At 47.7% G+C, this 18,180-nt stretch overlaps 2 protein-coding genes across 3 annotated transcripts in view; one reads left to right on the top strand and one right to left on the bottom strand.

Annotated features, from left to right (window-relative positions):
• Positions 1-63: 63 nt before the first annotated feature.
• On the bottom strand, positions 64-11,769 carry Smcr8 (SMCR8-C9orf72 complex subunit). Its single transcript, XM_050163704.1, has 3 exons — positions 11,609-11,769; positions 8,928-11,286; positions 64-4,971 (listed from the first exon to the last, which is right to left on the bottom strand). The coding sequence occupies exons 2-3, from the start codon at positions 11,279-11,281 to the stop codon at positions 4,518-4,520; spliced, it is 2,808 nt and encodes a 935-aa protein (XP_050019661.1). The 5' UTR covers positions 11,282-11,286; positions 11,609-11,769; the 3' UTR covers positions 64-4,517.
• Positions 11,770-12,048: 279 nt separating this feature from the next.
• Positions 12,049-18,180, top strand: part of Top3a (DNA topoisomerase III alpha) — a 35,361-nt gene continuing 29,229 nt past the window's right edge. The window contains exon 1 of one of the 2 annotated variants that reach the window (XM_050163703.1): positions 12,049-12,388. In XM_050163703.1, coding sequence (XP_050019660.1) covers positions 12,209-12,388 — 180 coding nt within the window. In that variant the 5' untranslated portion in view covers positions 12,049-12,208. The remainder of the gene's footprint in view (positions 12,389-18,180) is intronic. The other variant, XM_050163702.1, reaches the window with a different exon arrangement.

The raw sequence follows: 18,180 nt of genomic DNA, 5'->3' as shown, positions 1-18,180 counted from the left end.
CAGCTGCTTGTAATTAGGAACCCAAATGCCACCTTCCCAAAGAGTCTTTATTTTTCACATGGCTAAATTGCAAACCAATTTAATACACACAAATTTTTATCCACAGAATGTCTACAAGAATTACAGCTTTAAAAAATACAACCAATTTTTATATTTTAAAAATATCTGAACTCAAATAAATTAATATTTTTAAAAGTATACTCCTCATACTATTTGTTTGGCATTTACTCTGGTTAAACTTTGTGCATAATGCCTGTGGTACACGGTCACATCAGCAGTGCTCTGGTTCCAGTACTGTGACTGCAAGTTGCAGGTTGGGACACATATTCACAGACATGGTGGGACATGCAGTAATAAAATAGCTTCTTAGAAAATAGCAAGAGTTCATTGCAGACCGTGCTGCTCGCTAACTGCTGTATGCCTCAGTCCAGCCTGCAGCTCCAGCTGGCCAGTATAAGAGTTTGGCCAAGGCTCCCTGGGAGCTGGTCCGTGGTTGGTGCTGTCTCCACCATGTGAAGGCAGTTGTGTTGGTTTCCGGGGAGTGTGGTGGCATACTGGTCCCCTCACCTCTGATTGTGGGGCCACTGCACTACTTTAGCAACCTTAAATCCAGGAACTTAATTCCTGCCTAGCTGAAGAAAACTACACAGCTCCAAGCTGTGCCTCTTGGGGACCTATGCTGTAAACCACCAACACACCAACACCGTAGGATGCTTTTTTCCCACTTCTACATCTCATCTGCTCCAGCTGTTCTTTCCCTAAGCTTTAACATTACCAAACCTTACTGGGCCAAGGGCTCGGGGAAACTGTGTTTAAGCACAAGCAAGGCTTTGCTTTCAGAGCAAAAGGAATCTAAACCTCGCTCTTTTGTGCAGCCTAAGTGTGAGTGTGTCCCTTAAATATTCCAGTTTGATCACAGTTTTAGGGTAAAGCCAGGAAGCTGGCTATTTGTTTCAAAGTACAAGCCAAGGCACTTTCTTAGGAGCTTTCTAGGGAAGTAGACAGTAGCCTGGATGGCCTACTGCCATGAGGATTTGGTACCTCCAGAGGCCTCACACCTGATGATGCACCATCCCTGACTGGGCGAGCTACTGCTACCCAACCATTTGGGAGCTAAACCATAGTGGCTCTAGCACAGGACATTGGTCCAATATGTAGCACTCAGGCTGGGGAGTGGCATAGACTGAGCAAAGTAGGCAGGTAGCCAAGATGCATACAAGATAACCTAGAAGCTCTGCCTCCATCCAGTACCACACAGCACTGCTGGCTTTGATACTTGGCAAGGGAGAAGGGAAATCTGACCTTCCTAGGATTATGTTGAAATCCTCTGTACTTTAAATATGGCAACTGATCTAAAATAAAGGAGTTAAAGGTCAGATCAGGAATGACAGGTCATGACTGAAGTCCAGTTCCAAGTTTAAGAGTAACTTCAGCCACTTCAGTAGCAAATCATGGAGGGGTTAAAACATTTGTTTTTGAGACAGGGTCTGTGTAGACTAGGCTGGTCTTGAACCCAGAGATTCACTTGCCTCTGCGTCCTTTGTGCTGGGATTAAAGGCGTGCGCCATTACCAACTGGCTGAATTTAAACATTTTTAATTCAAGGTTCTACTGAAGAGAAATGGTGAGGCAACTCAAACCAGTATGTTCCCACGTCCCCCAACACTGTATGGAAGACCGTGGACTGACCTCAGCAATGGAGCATGTGCATGTCCAGTAACATACAAGCATTACTTGTACAATGGTAAAAGTAATGTGCCAGTTCAATTGGATGGTTTTTAAACTAGACAGCTCTAAAAACAGGAAGGCAAATAATTGCTTGGCAGCCAAACTGAAATAAACCTGACTTGCCAGTTTTACTGCCAGAATTCAAAATGATAGGAATAAAGAAGGGGCTCTGTTATCCTGCTGTGAGGTGTTTTTAATAGGATAGTTGAAATTAGCCAGCCTAGGGATGCAGTTCAGTTGGTAGGGTGCTTGCCTAGTATGTATGAAGCCCTGGGCGCATTCCCCAAAACTGTATAATCTAGGCACGACAGACCTGCAAAGCATGCGGAGGCAGGAGGATCAGAAGTTCAGAGTTATCTTTGGCCATATGAGGCTGTCTCAAAAGAGCAAAACAAACAAAAGCCTTACTAGCCTAGTAACTGAGAAACACTTCAGATGGAAACCTTTTGTTCTTTGAGAATAGGGTGTCATTATGTGGCCGTGGCTGGTCTGGAACTCATCATGTAGGTCAGGGTAACCTCTAGCTCACAGAGATCCACCTCTTGAATGCTAAGATTAAAGATGTATGCCACCACGCCCAATGACAAATGAAAATTCAAGGAGTTGAGTCCTGCTACATAGGTCTCCACAGCATCAAGGTGTGTAGAAATACTTCTAGAGGATTCCAGTCCTCCACAGCAGAGGAAAAAAGTGTTAACTGCCTCAGTCCAAACTCAGTCCTTGTGACCAAGACCCTGAGAGGAAGCATGCTTTCAGCACTAAGTAATCCAAATCACCAAGCCTAAATCCAGTCACTGGGTCTGGTGGCACACACCTATCATCTTGGCAATTGGGAAGGGGAGGCAGAAGGATCAAGAATTCAGGGTTATCCTTGGTACATACTGAATTTGACCCAGCCTGGGTTAACATGAGATCCTATCTCAAAAACAAAACAAAAAAAAGTAAATCTTAGAGTTTGACCCCTTGTCAGTCTGTACTTGGTGAGGAGCCATTCAAGAGAGGCCATTTCCACAGCTGCTACACAAGACAGTTGTGCCCACTCCACATCAGTCGTGGCTTTGTCTTTTGAGTCACCATGTGGCTGAATGCCAAGGAGATACCTGCACGTGGAACTCCACTTCAGACCACTAGAGTTTGTGTTTTCAGTATCCAGAAGGCCAAGTGTGGCTGCAGCTCATCCGCCTTTCTCAGGGTAGGGAACAGTGTTCACCTCCAAGTCCCCGTGCTGAGGCAGTACCAGAAACTGACCACCTCCCAGCCTGGCTCTTGAGCTCCAGAACACATTCATCCTTGGAGGCCTGAGGAAACACTACCTTGCCAACCAGCCAAAGTCGCATCTAGAACACTGAGAAGCAGTAGCAGATGAGGGAGCCCATGAGGAGAAACCACAGCTGCTAAGGTGTCTATAAATACAGTGACAAAATCCTGGATCTGTGTCAAAGCCTCAGAAAGCCATATACTGTCTAAAGTGAAATGGGGACCATGACCTGAAGCCGTGGACCAGAACCAACCTCGTGTCAAAGGCAGGAGTGACATGCTGTCAAGCCATCTTTGGTTACTTGGCTTCTACAGGGTTCCTTCTGGTGAGAGACCCCAGTGGTGTGGCCAGCTGAGAGACCTGAGTGCAGGGGACACAGCATCTAATCAATGCATGCACAGGGCTGATCCAGGTCCAGTTTACTGCAGTTTTGTTGCAAATTAAAAAGGAGCACTAATAACCAGAGCTTCTCCTGTTTAGGGAGAAAACATTTTTAAACAGGTCTCACATTTTCCAGACTGAGGAGTGCTCCATGTAGCACATGAGGCCCAGCAAAAGCAGCTGCAACAGGAGTCCCTGGGAGGTCATGACGATGGCCACCAGTGGGACTGGAAGGGACGCACATGGGGATGATTGTAAGGATGGAGGTGCACACTGCCTCTCGGGTATGGGTCTGGAACGGGATAGCCTTGCTCCTAAGTTCCAGTCAGAACTTAGGTCACCAAGCCCCTAGGCCCCAAGAGAGGTAACAGAGTGCTGCATCCCTTTCCAGGGGCGTTCAAGTTAATGGTGTGGCCGAGAAGAGCCAGTGGGCAGCTCCTGCCATACAAGTGGGGAATGGGCTAGGGCCTGCTTCATCTACTGCTCCCAAGGTTCTCATGGGCTATAGCCATTTGATACCTGCTTCACATCCAGGACCACTGTAAGGAAGGACCCCCAGGGACTCAATAAGCACTTCCTTGACAGAGGGGAAGAGGACAAGGGGCCACTTCTGCATCCCCCCAGAGCCCAGATGTGTCTTTCTCCAACTGACCAGAGCACTTTTCCTCCTGGTCCTTGTTCGGGAGCCTCCTCTCGGTTATTGGGCTCCAGGAAGCCAAGTAAAGGGCCTTGGTAGAGGTAGACGGAGGTGATGGCTGTCTTGTTCCTACACACACCAGTTCCCAGGCTGATTCTGCCACTCGGGTGTCATCTGGGCTTTGGCTACTTAGCCTCATCTTTTCCAGCCCCAAGGGTCTGGAGCTTTCTTCTTCCTGCCCAGACTGTTGATCCTTGGAAAATTAAGGACAACCCCTATTTGACAGCTACTTCCCCATGGAACCAAGAGCAGCCACCTCTGGAGAGCCAGGCTCCACCTCTGCTTGGCCCACTTCACACACTGCCCAGGGCTAGATGGGAATCACGACTGCCACCTGTTTCCTTCCTTCTGACACCAGAACGCTCAACACTCCAGCTCAGGCAACCATTTAGTCACACCGACCTTTTCCCTTCCCATACCAAGTCACAGGTCTTGGTCACGGTGGCTGGAACTCTTAGATTTTGTACAAAAAGCTGGGGACATAGTCAAACCTGAGCAGGGGTTGGGTGGTCTCAGGTGACTCCTGCATGTAGTGCAGTTTCAACAGCTCAGCCAGATACTGCACCACTCTGATGTCCTCATTCACGAGTCCCAGGTTGAGCTTTAGGAAGCTGGCTTGTCTGCTGGCTACGGCTTCTTGTGTCTCCTCACTGTGGGCAGGCAGATGCAGGTGGTGGCAGAAGGTGTAGAGAAATGCCTTGGAGCAGAGCTGGGTGAGCATGCTCTGGACGTGCAGGTAGTATGTGCTGCCTCGCTTGATCTGGGTGCGATGGTCAGCCAGGCGGGGCACCAGTGTTCCTCTGTACAGGGGGCAGCGTAGGGTCTTGCTGTCCAGGTCCAGGATGCTCGTATAGCGGCTGTAACGGCTCAGGGTATGGAGGGTACCCATACTGGCAGGGGAGGCCACTCTGAAAAAGACAGGCCAAGGTCAGAAATGGCAAGGGTTAGAAAAGTGGAGGCAGATACTTAAGTGGGCTTACTGTCCCCAAACTCCCACCCAACTAGAGGAAGTTCAAATGCTTTGGTTCCCAAGGCCCTGGGCAATTTGATTCCTGATGTCCTCTGAAACATCTATTACTTGGCTAAACGGTTGCTCCACAGAGTGAGCCAAACTTTCAGTGGTGCTCCAGGAGGGCCTGGCCGTCTGCTGTTCCTGGAGTCCCTCACAGAGATGGAAGCACCTTCACGTCTCCCTCTTCTCTGGGCTATTAGCTTAGGCAATCTCCTTTACCTTTTCCAAGTCTCGTCTCTGAGATCTGGGTCACCAGTGTGACAAACTAAGTCACCTAGGATGGGACCTGGCCTTCAGTGGGTGCTGCTATCACTGTTACTACTCTGTGCCCACATCCACCCAGTGTGGTGGCTGATAGGGAATTCTCCATTCTAGAGCCCTGGGCTGCATCTCCCTTGGTGCTATGTCCCCCGTGCCCAGCAGCATGTGTTCTGGGGTGAAGTGAACAGGCCAAGTGCTCAGCCTTCCGAGGCTGCTCCCTAAAATCCTCAAGTTTCTCAGGCGTAAGTTCCTTTTCTTCCCATCTCTGTTCTAAGCATGCTTTCCCTAATATTGAGCTTTGTTCTCCAAGGCTCCCCTCCCTGCCAGCTGGCTTCTTGTGCACCATGTGGCTGACCTCCATGCCTAGTTCAGGCACGGTGCTCTGAGTATCTCCTCTTTAAATGCCCACCTTTGAGTCTGTAATAAACTTCTAGAAGTAAAACAAAACAAAAATGGCCTTCCTCAGGGGGGGTGGGGTAGAGTAGGTGGAAGATTTGCCTGCTATGCACAGGTCAGGGTTTTCATTCCAGCACAAGAAAACAAAAGCTCTCCTTTAGAGCAGTCTAACCACGAGTGTAGGCATTCCCCATAGGCCTAGCAAACAGAACAGACAAAATTTTACAGATGACCCTCCTCTAACATTTAGGGCACAATACTATACGAAAGAGCCGCCTCTGGGACCACAGCTATTTTTTCCTTCTTGGTGCATCTCATAATTACTAAGCATCTATTACCTAGCCAGGCATGGACCTGGGAGCTGAGACTGCAATGAAGGATGTCTTAGAGTCTTGACTTGTTCCTCTTCATGGGAGTGTTGGACCTGGGGCTTGTGGAAGGCCTGAAGACCACGACAAGGTCGGCTCAGAATTCAAACGGCAGGCACACACAGGCCCTAAACCAGTGGGTGGACAGCACACCCCATGCACAAGGGAGAACTGGGGCCTATAGGTGAGAAGCAGTCTATGAGGGCAGTAAGAGATCTGAAGAGAGCATTCTCTTTTTTATTTTGGATTTTTTGAGACAGGGTTTCTCTGTAGCTTTTTTGGTTCCTGTCCTGGAACTAGCTCTTGTAGACCAGGTTGGCCTCGAACTCACAGAGATCCACCTGCCTCTGCTTCCCAGTGCTGGGATTAAAGGCGTGCGCCACCACCACCCGTGAAGAGAGCATTCTCACCCTCTGCCAATCCCAATGCCTCACCCCGCACCAGCTTCTCATCACGGGACAGGCACACCTGAATCTGCTCCTCTGGCTTTCCATTAGGCTTGGCGCAGCTCTCCCTGTCTGACCCTCCGTCTCTGTGTTAACGCCCAGCCTAGGCCCTTTCCTGAGATTCAGCCTTGGCACTCCCTTCCTCCCAGATGTTGGCTCCTTCCAACATCTCCCATTTCTGTTCCCCATAAAACTCTTCCTCAGGAAGCCAAATACACAGTGCTCCATTACAGTGAACACAGCCTATTCCCCCCAAGTCACTGTCACCATCCAAACTAGGGAAGCCATCAGGATTGAGGAGTCCGAGGTCACTCAGCCAGGACCCCGCCTAAGCCTCCAACTCCCCTGACTCTCTCCTGCTAGAACTGGTTCCTGTTTACCCATCATTCCTGATCTTGTCACTGCTGTTCAGCAAGTCCCACACTTCTCCCTGGTGCTCATTTAAAATGATGGGAGGCTCATCAGTGGCTGAGCCAACCTTCTGTTGTCTGGCAGAAGGCCTGTGTGGGGAAAAAGAATCGAGCCAGGGAAGCTGGTGGTTCAAGGTGACATTCTTTTTTTTTTCTTTTCTTTTCTTTTTTTTTTTTTTTTTTTTTTTTTCTTTTTTTTTTTTTTTTTTTGTTTTTTCGAGACAGGGTTTCTCTGTGGTTTTGGAGCCTGTCCTGGAACTAGCTCTTGTAGACCAGGCTGTTCTCGAACTCACAGAGATCTACCTGCCTCTGCCTCCCAAGTGCTGGGATCAAAGGCGTGCGCCACCACCGCCGGGCTTCAAGGTGACATTCTTTGAAAGCTTCTTGAACAGTTCCAGGTGAATCCAAGACTGGAGGACTCAGACAAACCCTGCTCACAGAAATAGCCCTGCGGTAGCTCACGGCTCTGTGGACAAGAGTGCCACTTCACAAAAGCTCTCACTCTGCATCCCTTTTGTTCTTAAAGCCAATGTCTTGTTACTACAGTCTAGACTGGCCTCTACGTAGCTAACTGGTTACTAAGGCCAGGAACTGTTCTAAAATGACATCCCCCCCCAATCCGGGCCCCTTTCCAGCTCTGGAAGGTAGCACTGGGAGCAGAGGCACACAATGTAACTCAGGTGTCTGGATCCACCACAGTGCGGGGGCAGCACCAGCACTGACCTAGACCCTGCCGCTCCCGCTGCCATCACATCCTTCTCTGACAGCTCTCACCTCAGGTGTCCCAGCCTCATGGTTTCAGGAAGATGCCAGTTCCCTTTCAACTGCAATAGTGAGTCTGCTCAGAAGAAAGGCATTGTCTCTGCTAGGAGAAGAGGCCACTTCCCAGGGCCTCTCTGGCTTAGCCGAGACCCTCCCATCGCCATGTCACTTCTGGCTCCTGTCCGGGGAAATCGTCCCTTGGAGCACTGTGTAGGCACTGACACTCGTATAGGGGTGTCCCAACATCTGTGCCCCCCTCAGTAGGATACGCTGTATCTCATATGCTACAGCATGTGCCCTGCCTGTTGCCTTCATTTTAGAATGCACACTTGTAGAGACAAGTCAATGATAGGCACCTGTATCGTAAGACAGGCTTTACCGGCTGACTACAGTGAAGGCAAAAGCCTCGGAGAAGTTAAGCTGGTGGCATGGTGGCAGGATGGGGGCCAGAGTCAACATGGCTGGATTACCTTGGAATTCAGGCACTGGGCAGAGGCTGGCTCTTCACTACCCTCATAATACTTTGCAAATGACCATTCAATTTTCTTGGAACACAGGCAAGAAAGTTGACCTGCCTAAACACTTGTATGAATGAGCCACAGCAAGGTAACACCATAACTTCAAACAGTGAAAAGACAAGCTCTTGTGATTGCTCACTGCTGTAGCAAATACAGCAGCAAAGTACAAGCTACTGGAGTTCTACATCTCCCACAGTGACATTCTTTATGCCAATGTGAGCTGCAGTCAGAACGAACATAGCATCTTCAAGTCCACTCACTCTCTGATTTCACTGAAGCAAGACTCCAGCTCTTATTTCAGACAGACCAACTGATTCAGAATCTGATTGGGATTTCACGATTTAAAACTCTCCCAGGGGATGGGAATATAATTCAGAAGTAGTATATCTGCCTAGCATACACAGGCCCTGGGTTCTATCACTAGCACCAAACATACACAAAGAATAATTCTCCCAAATTGTCTGACATGAAAGTGGGAAGGAGCCCCCAGCACTGGCAATCACTTAGCAACTGTGAAACCCCTCTCCATGACAGATAAGGCAACAAAATCAAGAGTAATTTGCCAAAGGTAAGAATAGTGAGTTGGTTATCCATTGTCCAAAAAGCAAGCTTCCCTTTCCTGGGGTCCACAGAACAACCTGCTTCATCTCTTAATGTCTAGTGTTCTTCCCCACCACCTGAAACCAGTTACCTCTGTAGGCCAATAAGCTTCCACTTCTGAAAATCCATAATATGCAAAGGGGAAGAAATCCAGTGCTTGACTGGCTTGGCATAGTAGCCATAGCTGGGAACAAAGATAGACAGTGCGGTGACAAGCTTCCTGACTATGGTTTCGTCTTCGCCCAGGACCACAAGCGTCCTCCCACTAAGCAGGGAGTAGATGGCTGGGTGGGCGAAGGGGTATTGGCGGATGAATTTTAAGGCATTCTGGCCAGCTCTCTTTTTGTGTCTCTCAGAGGATAGGCCAGCAGAGTGAGCAGAGAGGGTTCTGTCTGAGCTGGTAGAAGCCACACTGCTCATGTAGCTTGCGGTGTCCGAGTAGTTATCCAGGCTTGTCTTACTAACATCTCGGCTAGCCAGAAGGCAGCTTGGATCCAGCTCATAAGCTGGGAATATTTCACAGCTGTTGTCTCGGGGAGAAGGGTCAGTGTTTTCCATCTCGACATCCACATGGAACCCCTGGTCCTTCTGCCTGGAGCTCTGTGGGGGGATGCTCACCACACCATCCTCATCAGAAAGAGTGTCAGCCGGGGTGGGAAGAGGAACCAGCTGACCTTCACTCGCCTTTCCAATAGAGCAGCTGGAGTCTATTTGGGATGGGGTATTTTCCAAGCTGCCCTCCTGAGTCTCACCCAGTTCTGGTGGGCAGACACTTGCCTCGAAATGGATGGCCCCCTCACTATCTGCATAGGTTTCTTCCTCATTAATGGCACTTGGGTAGCTGGCCTTAAAGTCATCAGGAATGAGGGCCTCAGATGGGCAGGTGCTTAAGACTTCAATACTGTCCTCACTGATCGTCCTGTGGCTGACTGCCTTGCTACGGACTACATGGGGGCTCAATGGTACCGTGAGGCTGGCCTGGCTGTCAGATTTAGACAGCACAGAAGATGACTTCTCAGTGCCCAGAACCTCGATGCTTTCCCCACTGCTGATGCTCCCTTTCATATCCATATCCAGGTAGTCCAGGTTTTCTTGGGGGTCAAAATTGCTTGACTCTGCTGCTGCCACTTCCTTGTATTCTTCATCTCCAAGTTCCTGCTCCATCTTGATCAAAACAGACTCCACACTGGACTTGTACGAACCAACACTAATTAACACTTTAGGAATGGGACATTCTTCCACAGGCCTGGAAGGCAGCTTGTCCTGACTGGGCCTAGAGGGCACATTCTCTTGTTTCTCCATCCTGTCATCAACCTCCATAAAGTCTTCAAAGAGGAAATTTGTTATGTGCTGTTGTTTTCGAAGTGCTCTGTCAATCTGATTGGTCAGGAGGTAGCATAGGTCTCCCCGGAACATGTGTTCAATGTGGCTAAGCTGGGCCAAGGTCTGAGTGAAATATTCAGTGTCACAGAGTTCCTCCAAGGTCTTCAGCTTCTTGTCAAAACACTTGGTGGACTTTGCTTTGATGAGTTTCGGGGTGTAAGCCGGTCTGCACGTATAAAGGTCTGCATTAGCTGACTCCTCGGGGTTGGAGGTAGTGGAGACCTGGGCAGCCTGGTCTTGGGTGTGCTCCGTATCGCCAGGATGCAAAGCAGGTATCTTCATCTTCTGGCGAGGGTACGAGCGGATCTGCCTCAGCAAATCTTGATGCTCAATGATGGACTTCTCCACATTGGCCAGTTCATTGGCTTTCTCAATTGCCTGAGATGTATAAAAACCTTTGTCATTGGCTTTCTTTTGGATCTCAGTTTCTGTGTGCAGCACAGTCCTCGTATAATCCAAGTCTTTCAGCTTTTTTTCAAGTTCCCCAGCAAATGCCTTCCTGTTACCCATCTTCAAGCACTCGGATGCTTTGGAAAATTCAGCCGAAAGCTCCTGGAATTGCTGCATGATTTTATGCTGGTCCGCAGAGATATAAGCCATACAAAAGGGTCTCACAAAGCCACGGGCCTCCAGGTCATACAAGGTGAGGTGGTGCACATATGCAAAGGCCCCTTCCTTAGAGTCTCCCAGCACCACTTTGGAGTCCTCCACAAAGTTCAACTTGGGGTAGGCAGAACCAGGAGGATGACCAACGAACGAAGCCTGGTAATCCACTGACATGATCCGCAAGGAGAAGTAATTGAGATCAAAAGTGCCAAAAACTTTGGCGTCATTGGGGATGGTCAGCAAGGGCTGAGGTCCCACCTGTTCAGAGAACTCGGAAATAAGGATGAAGTCCCTGGAGAACTTGGCCCCGGACAGTTTAGACCAGGGGTTAGCCCCCTGGCTGGCATAGGGGAAGAGAGGTACTGAGTACTCCTCCGGCAAGGCGGGCTCATTGTAAGGTTCTTCCTCATACTCGTCTTCCTTGGTGAAGGCCACCACATCAGGGGCGCTGATCATATTTCCTGAAATACGGAGAGAACATTGAGAGGAAATGGAAAATAATGCGGGGTTAGTCGGCGGGGAAGTCCGGCCTCTGGATGAGGAAGCGAAGTTCTTAGGCCTTCTTTGGACTTTCAGGGGTCCTAAAATGCCTCTCACACACCCAATAATTCAAATTCCCGAAGATTATCAAGGTTTGGGACCTGGGAAACCCTGGGAAGCCTCATGAACTCCAAAGCTGCAAGCGCAGATGACGGAGGAGGCTAAACTAACCACTCTCTCGCTTTTCCCCCCGGCTGTCACAGGCTTCTGGAACCGAAATCACTAACACTCCCCGGAACCTACCAGTGACATCAACAGTCCCAGCTCTGATCAGGTCCTTAATACTAGTCACGGACGGCCGCAGAGTCAGCTAAATGGGCCTCCCCAAAACCTAAGAGCAGAAACTGTTGGCGGCTCCTAGGACTGCACTGTCCCAGTGAAGCTACCGCGGCACCACCATCTTGGTATCACATGACTCCCAAGCATCAGCGTCGCGTGACCCGGAAACGCTCACACTAACTTCCGAATAAGTGGCGCCTTTTAAGAGGCGCTGTCAATCAGTCCCTCCAGAGGACAAGTCCCATTAACCAAGTACTGTCCTAAAGAAAGGGAAAATAGAATACAGTGAGGTGGGACGGAGGAGGAGAAACGGTGTTGGGTGAGCGTGCCGGGGCATGAAGCATTCTGGGAGTTGTAGTTTGAGGCAGCTCGGTTACCGGAAGTTGTCAGTGAGCGCGAGTTTAAGCGGATCTCTGAGGCGTGGGTTCCAGGCTGAGGCAGCCAGTGGCCTGGAAAAGGTGCACTGTTAAAGTGACTCTCGGAGGTGTGCCTCGTGGCATCTCCTCTGGGTTCCCCAACATGTACGGGGCACCGTGGAGTTGCTGCTGGCGCAGGGCCTAGGGAATGATCTTCCCAATCACCCTCTTAGCGTTCCGGTGGCAGCGACGGCCTGGAGGCCGTGCCTTGTCCCGCGCTGCCATGGAAGTGGCCTTCCGAGGAGTACGAAAAGTTCTCTGTGTGGCTGAGAAAAACGACGCAGCCAAGGGGATCGCCGACTTGCTGTCCAATGGTCGCATGCGGCGGGTAAGGAGCTTTTCGGTTCGACTTCCTTGAGGAACGCCCACAAAGTGGCGCCGGGTACCCGAAGCGGAGGCGAAAGCGACTCCGCCTATAGCCGGGCCGGGACCCCCTCCCACCCGTCCTCACGCCTCGGGCTCCCCTCGGACTTCAGGCCGCTTTAAATGTAGCCCTTTAACGGTGTTTAATAGATCTTTGCCCGTTGTCTCTGTCTGATCGTCTCAAATAGATATGGACGATGGGTCTTCTGTGGGTCTGAAGCGATTGTGAGCAAACATGTATTTTCGCGTTCTCTCTTGGTGAGGCTGAAGTTCAGTTGAGTTGGAAACCCGTACCAAACTCCTTTTACTTAGCGTCCCAACTTTATTTATCGTTCCTATGCATTCTACGATCCCAGTGATTTTAGGTCTCGGTGGCAGTGATAATATTAAGCTTTGGGAGCTAGAGGGGAAATCTACTCCTTTAGATTGATTCCAAGATACACAGAGATAGGACTGTCTCGGAAGATGAAAGACAGAACCCCAAGAACTGTTGCGTTATGTCTCAGTTGGAGGGCCTTCTACAGCCATTCCTTCTCTTTGTAAATAGCGGGATCTCTAGACTTCTGCCTCCAGTTCTGAAACAGAGGGGAGCCAAGGTTGGGCGGACACTGGCCCCCAACTTCACCTCTTCAGAGTGTCGAATAGTTAAAAAAGCGTTGAGTAGTAATTTTTTCTCTTCTTTTGAGATAGGGTCTCACTGTGTGACCCTGGCTAAGTAGACCAGGCTGGCCTTGAACAAACAGATCTGTTTGCCTCTGTCTTCCAAGCACTGGGTTACAGTTGACGTCCAGCCTAACTACTGTTTAAATGTCTTTTCTTTTTTTCTTTTTTTTTTGGGGGGGGGAGGAGGGTTGACTGCATGTATGCCTTGTTTCACATGTATGCTCATGGAGCCATACATGTGTTTCATATGTATGCCATGGAGGCCAGAAGTGGGCATCAGATCCCCTAGAACTGAAAGTACAAATGGTTGTGAGCCAGTAGGAATTAAACATAGGTAACTCTGGAAGAGCAACAAGTGCCCTTAACCATTGAGCAATCTCTCCAGCCCCTTAAATGTTTATTTTAAGATTTCTTTCCCCCACATTGTTCTCCCTACTAGGCCTGGGATACTTTTCTCTCTATCTCTCTCTGTCTTTGTCTCTTTCCTTTCCTTTCTTTGTTTTGTTTTGTTTTTCCAGACAGGTAGTGTAGCCCTGGTTGTTCTGGAACTAACTATGTAGGCCAAGCTGCTGCTGCTGCATACCCCTCCTCCTTCTCCTCCTCCTTTTAAAATTAAGTTTTATTTATTTATTTATTATGTATATAGTGTTCTCCCTGCATGCCAGAAGAGGGCAGGGTTGAATCTGGAATAGCAGAGCTTGCTGTTGCTTTGCAGATACCCATGAGTACACAAGCACTAAATCTTTTTTTTTTTTTTTAAGATTTATTTATTATGTATACAGCATTCTGCCTGCATGTGTACCTGCACCCCAGAAGAGAGGGCACCAGATCTCATTATAGATGGTTGTGAGCCACCATGTGGTTGCTGGGAATTGAACTCAGGACCTCTGGAAGAAGAGTCGGTGCTCTTAACCACTGAGCCATCTCTCCCCAGGCACTGAATCTTTAAACCAGTGCTTTATTCCAGAAGCTGGTAATCTGTGAAGACAGTCTTCCTTCTCATCTCCAGCTGGCAGATTATGTGGGGGGAGTAGAGAAAGAAAGGCGGTCAGGAAAAAGGAAGAAGAAGAAAATCCAACCCCCCACTAACAAAAACAGAACTGAAGGGACTCTGGCCAGCTCGAGCATGGCCAGCATGGCTCTTGGGGGTCCTGAGCCAATACTTCTCCTTTCAGTAACAACAGAGCAGGTTAATGGTGGTGAGCATGACAGAGCAAACAACGGCACACCTTTAAAGAGACAAACGCACCTTCTGGAACTAGAGAGTATAATGCCTAAACTTGACACACCTAAGCTTTGTTGTGAGACATTTCCTCCAAACTGAACATGAATTTCACCCCCTACACCCACCTCCCTACCCCTCACCCTGGCATAGCCAAGGCCTTGAAACTTACCTCAAAGTTCCAGGAAGCAGGTATTTGAGGATTGCAGAAGGCATCTGGCCCAATTCCAGACACCCAGTAGTGGCAAAAAAGAGACAACAGACAAACAGCTTATCTAAGGGAATCAGCTAACTTCCTCATTCTGCCCCCAAATAAATCTCTGTCTTCACTGCTCCCTCAACCTAAAGCACGTAATGCTCTTCTCTTGAACTATGGGAGTCCTAGAGCGGGATTGTTGGGGTATGTGGTGCTACCTTTAGTTTGTTCAGAAAGCACCAAACTTTTCCACTTGCTTTGCTAGATGGTGGTGATGCACGCCTTTAATCCCAGTACTCAGAAGACAGACGCATGTGGATCTCAGTGAGTTTGAGGCGAGCCTGGTCTACAAAGTGAATTTAGAACAGCCAGGACTGTTATACAGAGAAACCCTGCCTCAAGAAAACAAAAAAAAAAAAGAAAAAAAATACTTGCTTTTCTTGTTTTTACTTTATCACCATCCTTACAGGTGTGAAAGATACTGTGTTTTCAATTTACAATTTCATAATGACTTATTGACCAATGATACTAACTTACTTTTCTTGTATTTGTTGGCCATTTGGTTATCTTTTTTGGAGAACTTTGACTGTGCAACAAACTCAAAACCTTGCATGGCAACTGTTCTATCCTGAACTATGGCCTAACTCACTTTTAATGTCATTATCAAATCCATTGTCAGAAAAATGTATGTACATATCTTTTTCCTTCAGAGCCTCACAGTTTAAACGTTTATCCATTCATGTACTGTGTCGTGCACGTGTCACAGCATGTGTATAGTGGTCAGAGGAACTCTTGTGGGAGTCAGTTCTCTCTTTTACCATGTGCTTTTCAGGAAGCGAACTCAGATCATCAAGTTTGGCAGCAATCACCGTTACCCTCTGAACCATCTTGCTGGCTCTAAGTTTTAGTTGTCTTTGATCCACTTTTTAAGCTCATATTTCTGTATATGTATCCCACCTCATTCTTTTGATATATGGAGATCTATATTGTCCCAGCATCATTTGATGAAGTCTGTCCTTTGAACAGACTTGGTACCCTTGTCAAAGATCAATTAGCAAGGAAAAGCCTTAGTCCCAGGATTCAGAAAACAAATCAGGAAAGCAAGTTTGAGGTCAACTTGGGCTGTATAGTGAGACTCTTTCAAAAAACACAAAATGAGAGTTTTGAGAGCTGGCTCAGAGTTTAAGAGCACTGGCTGTTCCTGTATGGTCCTGAGTTCTCTTCACAGAACCCACGTCAGATAGCTCACCACATCTGTAACTCCAGGGGACCCAGCATTCTCCTCTAGCTTCCAGGTACCCAGGTACATGTGGCACACATTCTCTTTCAAATTTAAATTTAAGGGGAAAAATCATAAAATGGGCTAGGGAGATTGTCAGTAAGCACATGCTACACAAGTGTGAGAACAAGAGTTCAATCACAAGCACCCACATAAAAAGCTGGGTGCGGTGACAGACATGCACCTGTAGCCCTAGCGCTGGGAAGGCAGAGACAGAATGATCCCTGGAGCTTGCCAGCCACCCAGTCTGGCTAAATCGTGAAGCTCCCAAGATCAGTGAGAGACCCTGTCTCATTCAAGGTGAAGAGCAAAGAGGAGGATGCCTGACATTGACCTCTGCCCTTTACACTTAGTGTGGAGGGTTTCAGCCAACGAGGCAAGTTTCACCATTGAGTTATATTCTGAGCTCTCATGATTACTATAGGTTTTTTGTTTTAAAATTAAATCTGATATTTTTAGTTATTGTAGTTTTTATGATTTATTTCTTTGCATTGGTGCATCTGTGTAAAGATGTGTAGCTTCTCTGTGGAAGCCTTGAGGGTGTTTTCCTCTCTGGTTCCCTTCTTTAGAGGCCCTGTGACGTTCCCATGGCCTCTCTGATGAAGAGGACAGGAGACTCTATGGGCTGCAGGACCCTTTAAGAGATGTCCCATAGTCTCCTGGGACCTAGCTGACTTTGAGAATTGTCCCTCTATTGACATTAATATAGGCCTTTAGGCATTATTGAATACTGAGGTCAGTTATACCAGTCTGGTACATTTAACTTTTGTGTAACATTTAGATTAAAAAGTGGGAAAAACCAAACACTTTTACATAAATCCTGATTAAACATACATTTTTGTTCTAAAAGCCAGTCTTTGTGAATGCTAGAAAGAACAATAACTTGAGAGCTCTATTGGTTTTAGTAGAGGTTGATTGATGTCTAATGGCCACACCCTAGCTCTGGGGGGAGAGGGGTAGTCAGCTGCAAGCCCACCAGAAACCACTTCCCTGTCTCATGCTCAAAGCAGCTGCAAACACAGGAAAACAAGTTGTTTACAGGAAATTCAGGGTCTGGGGGTCCACAATCCCCAACAGTACATTAGGTAAAACAGGGTTCCAAAACCAAGATCCCATTATGGAAGTCTGGTATACCTCCTTAGTCTGATATAGGAAATGTATTGGCCTTATCACAAGGCAGTAGGGGCACCCAAAATGCATGCATGGACAACAGTCAGCCACCCCACTCTCTCTTTTTTTATTTGTTTTTGTTTTGTGTTTTTGGGCAATATTTCTCTGTATAACAGCCCTGACTATCCTGGAACTCACGTTATAGACTAGGCTGACTTCAAACTCTCAGAGATCCACCTGTCTCTACCTTCCACTGAGGTGACCTGAGATATGTAGCCTAAAAATGGGTGAGGTCCTGTAGTTTGATGGTGGGGGGGGGCTGGCCGTGAATTTGAATTGTGGCAATCTTCTGCCTCAGTCTTCTGAATCCTGAAATTATGTACCATGGCCAGGTCACAGTCATGGTTTTTGTGTTGAACATGTATTCTGCATCTTTGCTGGGTTTGTTTATTACCACTGTTCAGGTTTTTTGTTATTTCTTTAGGAGTTTTCACATATAAAAGATCATGTTGAGCCAGATGTGGTGGTTCATGCCTTTAATCCCAGTACTTGGAGGCAGAGACAAACAGATTTCTATGAGTTTGAGGACAGCCCCTGAAATCTTGAAAAAGATTATGTTGTGGGCTGGAGAGCTGGCTCAGAGGTTAAGAGCACTGGCGTTCTTCCAGAAGTTTTGAGTTCAATTTTCAGCAAGCAACACATGGTCCCTCACAACCATCTATAATGAGATCTGGTGCCCTCTTCTGGCATGCCGGCATGCATACAGGCAGAATATTGTATACATAATAAACAAATAAATAAGAAAAAGTTCATGTTGCTGGGTGGTGATGGCGCACACCTTTAAACCCAGCACTCAGGAGGCAGAGACAGGTGGAACTCTGTTAGTGGCCAGTCTGGTCTGCAGAGCAAGTTCTAGGATGGCCAGGCCTGCACAGAGAGGATCATGTTAAGCTGGGCATAGTGGTGCATGTATTTAATTCTAGCACTCAGAAGCAGAGGGAAGGGGATCTCTGTGAGTTCCAGGCTAGCTAGGGCTATATAGCAAAACAGTCATGGTGTCTGTAAATTTTTCTTTTCTAATCTTGTTGTCCTCTTTTTCTTTTTCTTGCCAGTGTTTTCGCTGGAACTTCTAGGATAGTGTTGAAGAGCAGAACCAAGAATGGGTGTACTAGTGGTGTTACTGATCTTTTCTTTTCTTTCTTTCTTTCTTTCTTTCTTTATTTATTTATTTCTTTTCTTTTTTTTTAATTTATTTATTATGTATATAGTGTTCTGGGCACCAGATCT

Source organism: Alexandromys fortis, unplaced genomic scaffold (genome assembly GCF_014885135.2).
Source record: "Alexandromys fortis isolate MF-2015 unplaced genomic scaffold, M_Fortis_MF-2015_v1.1 scaffold_149, whole genome shotgun sequence".
NCBI classification, from domain to species: Eukaryota; Metazoa; Chordata; class Mammalia; order Rodentia; family Cricetidae; genus Alexandromys; species Alexandromys fortis.
This window is presented reverse-complemented; position numbering and strand designations above follow the sequence as displayed.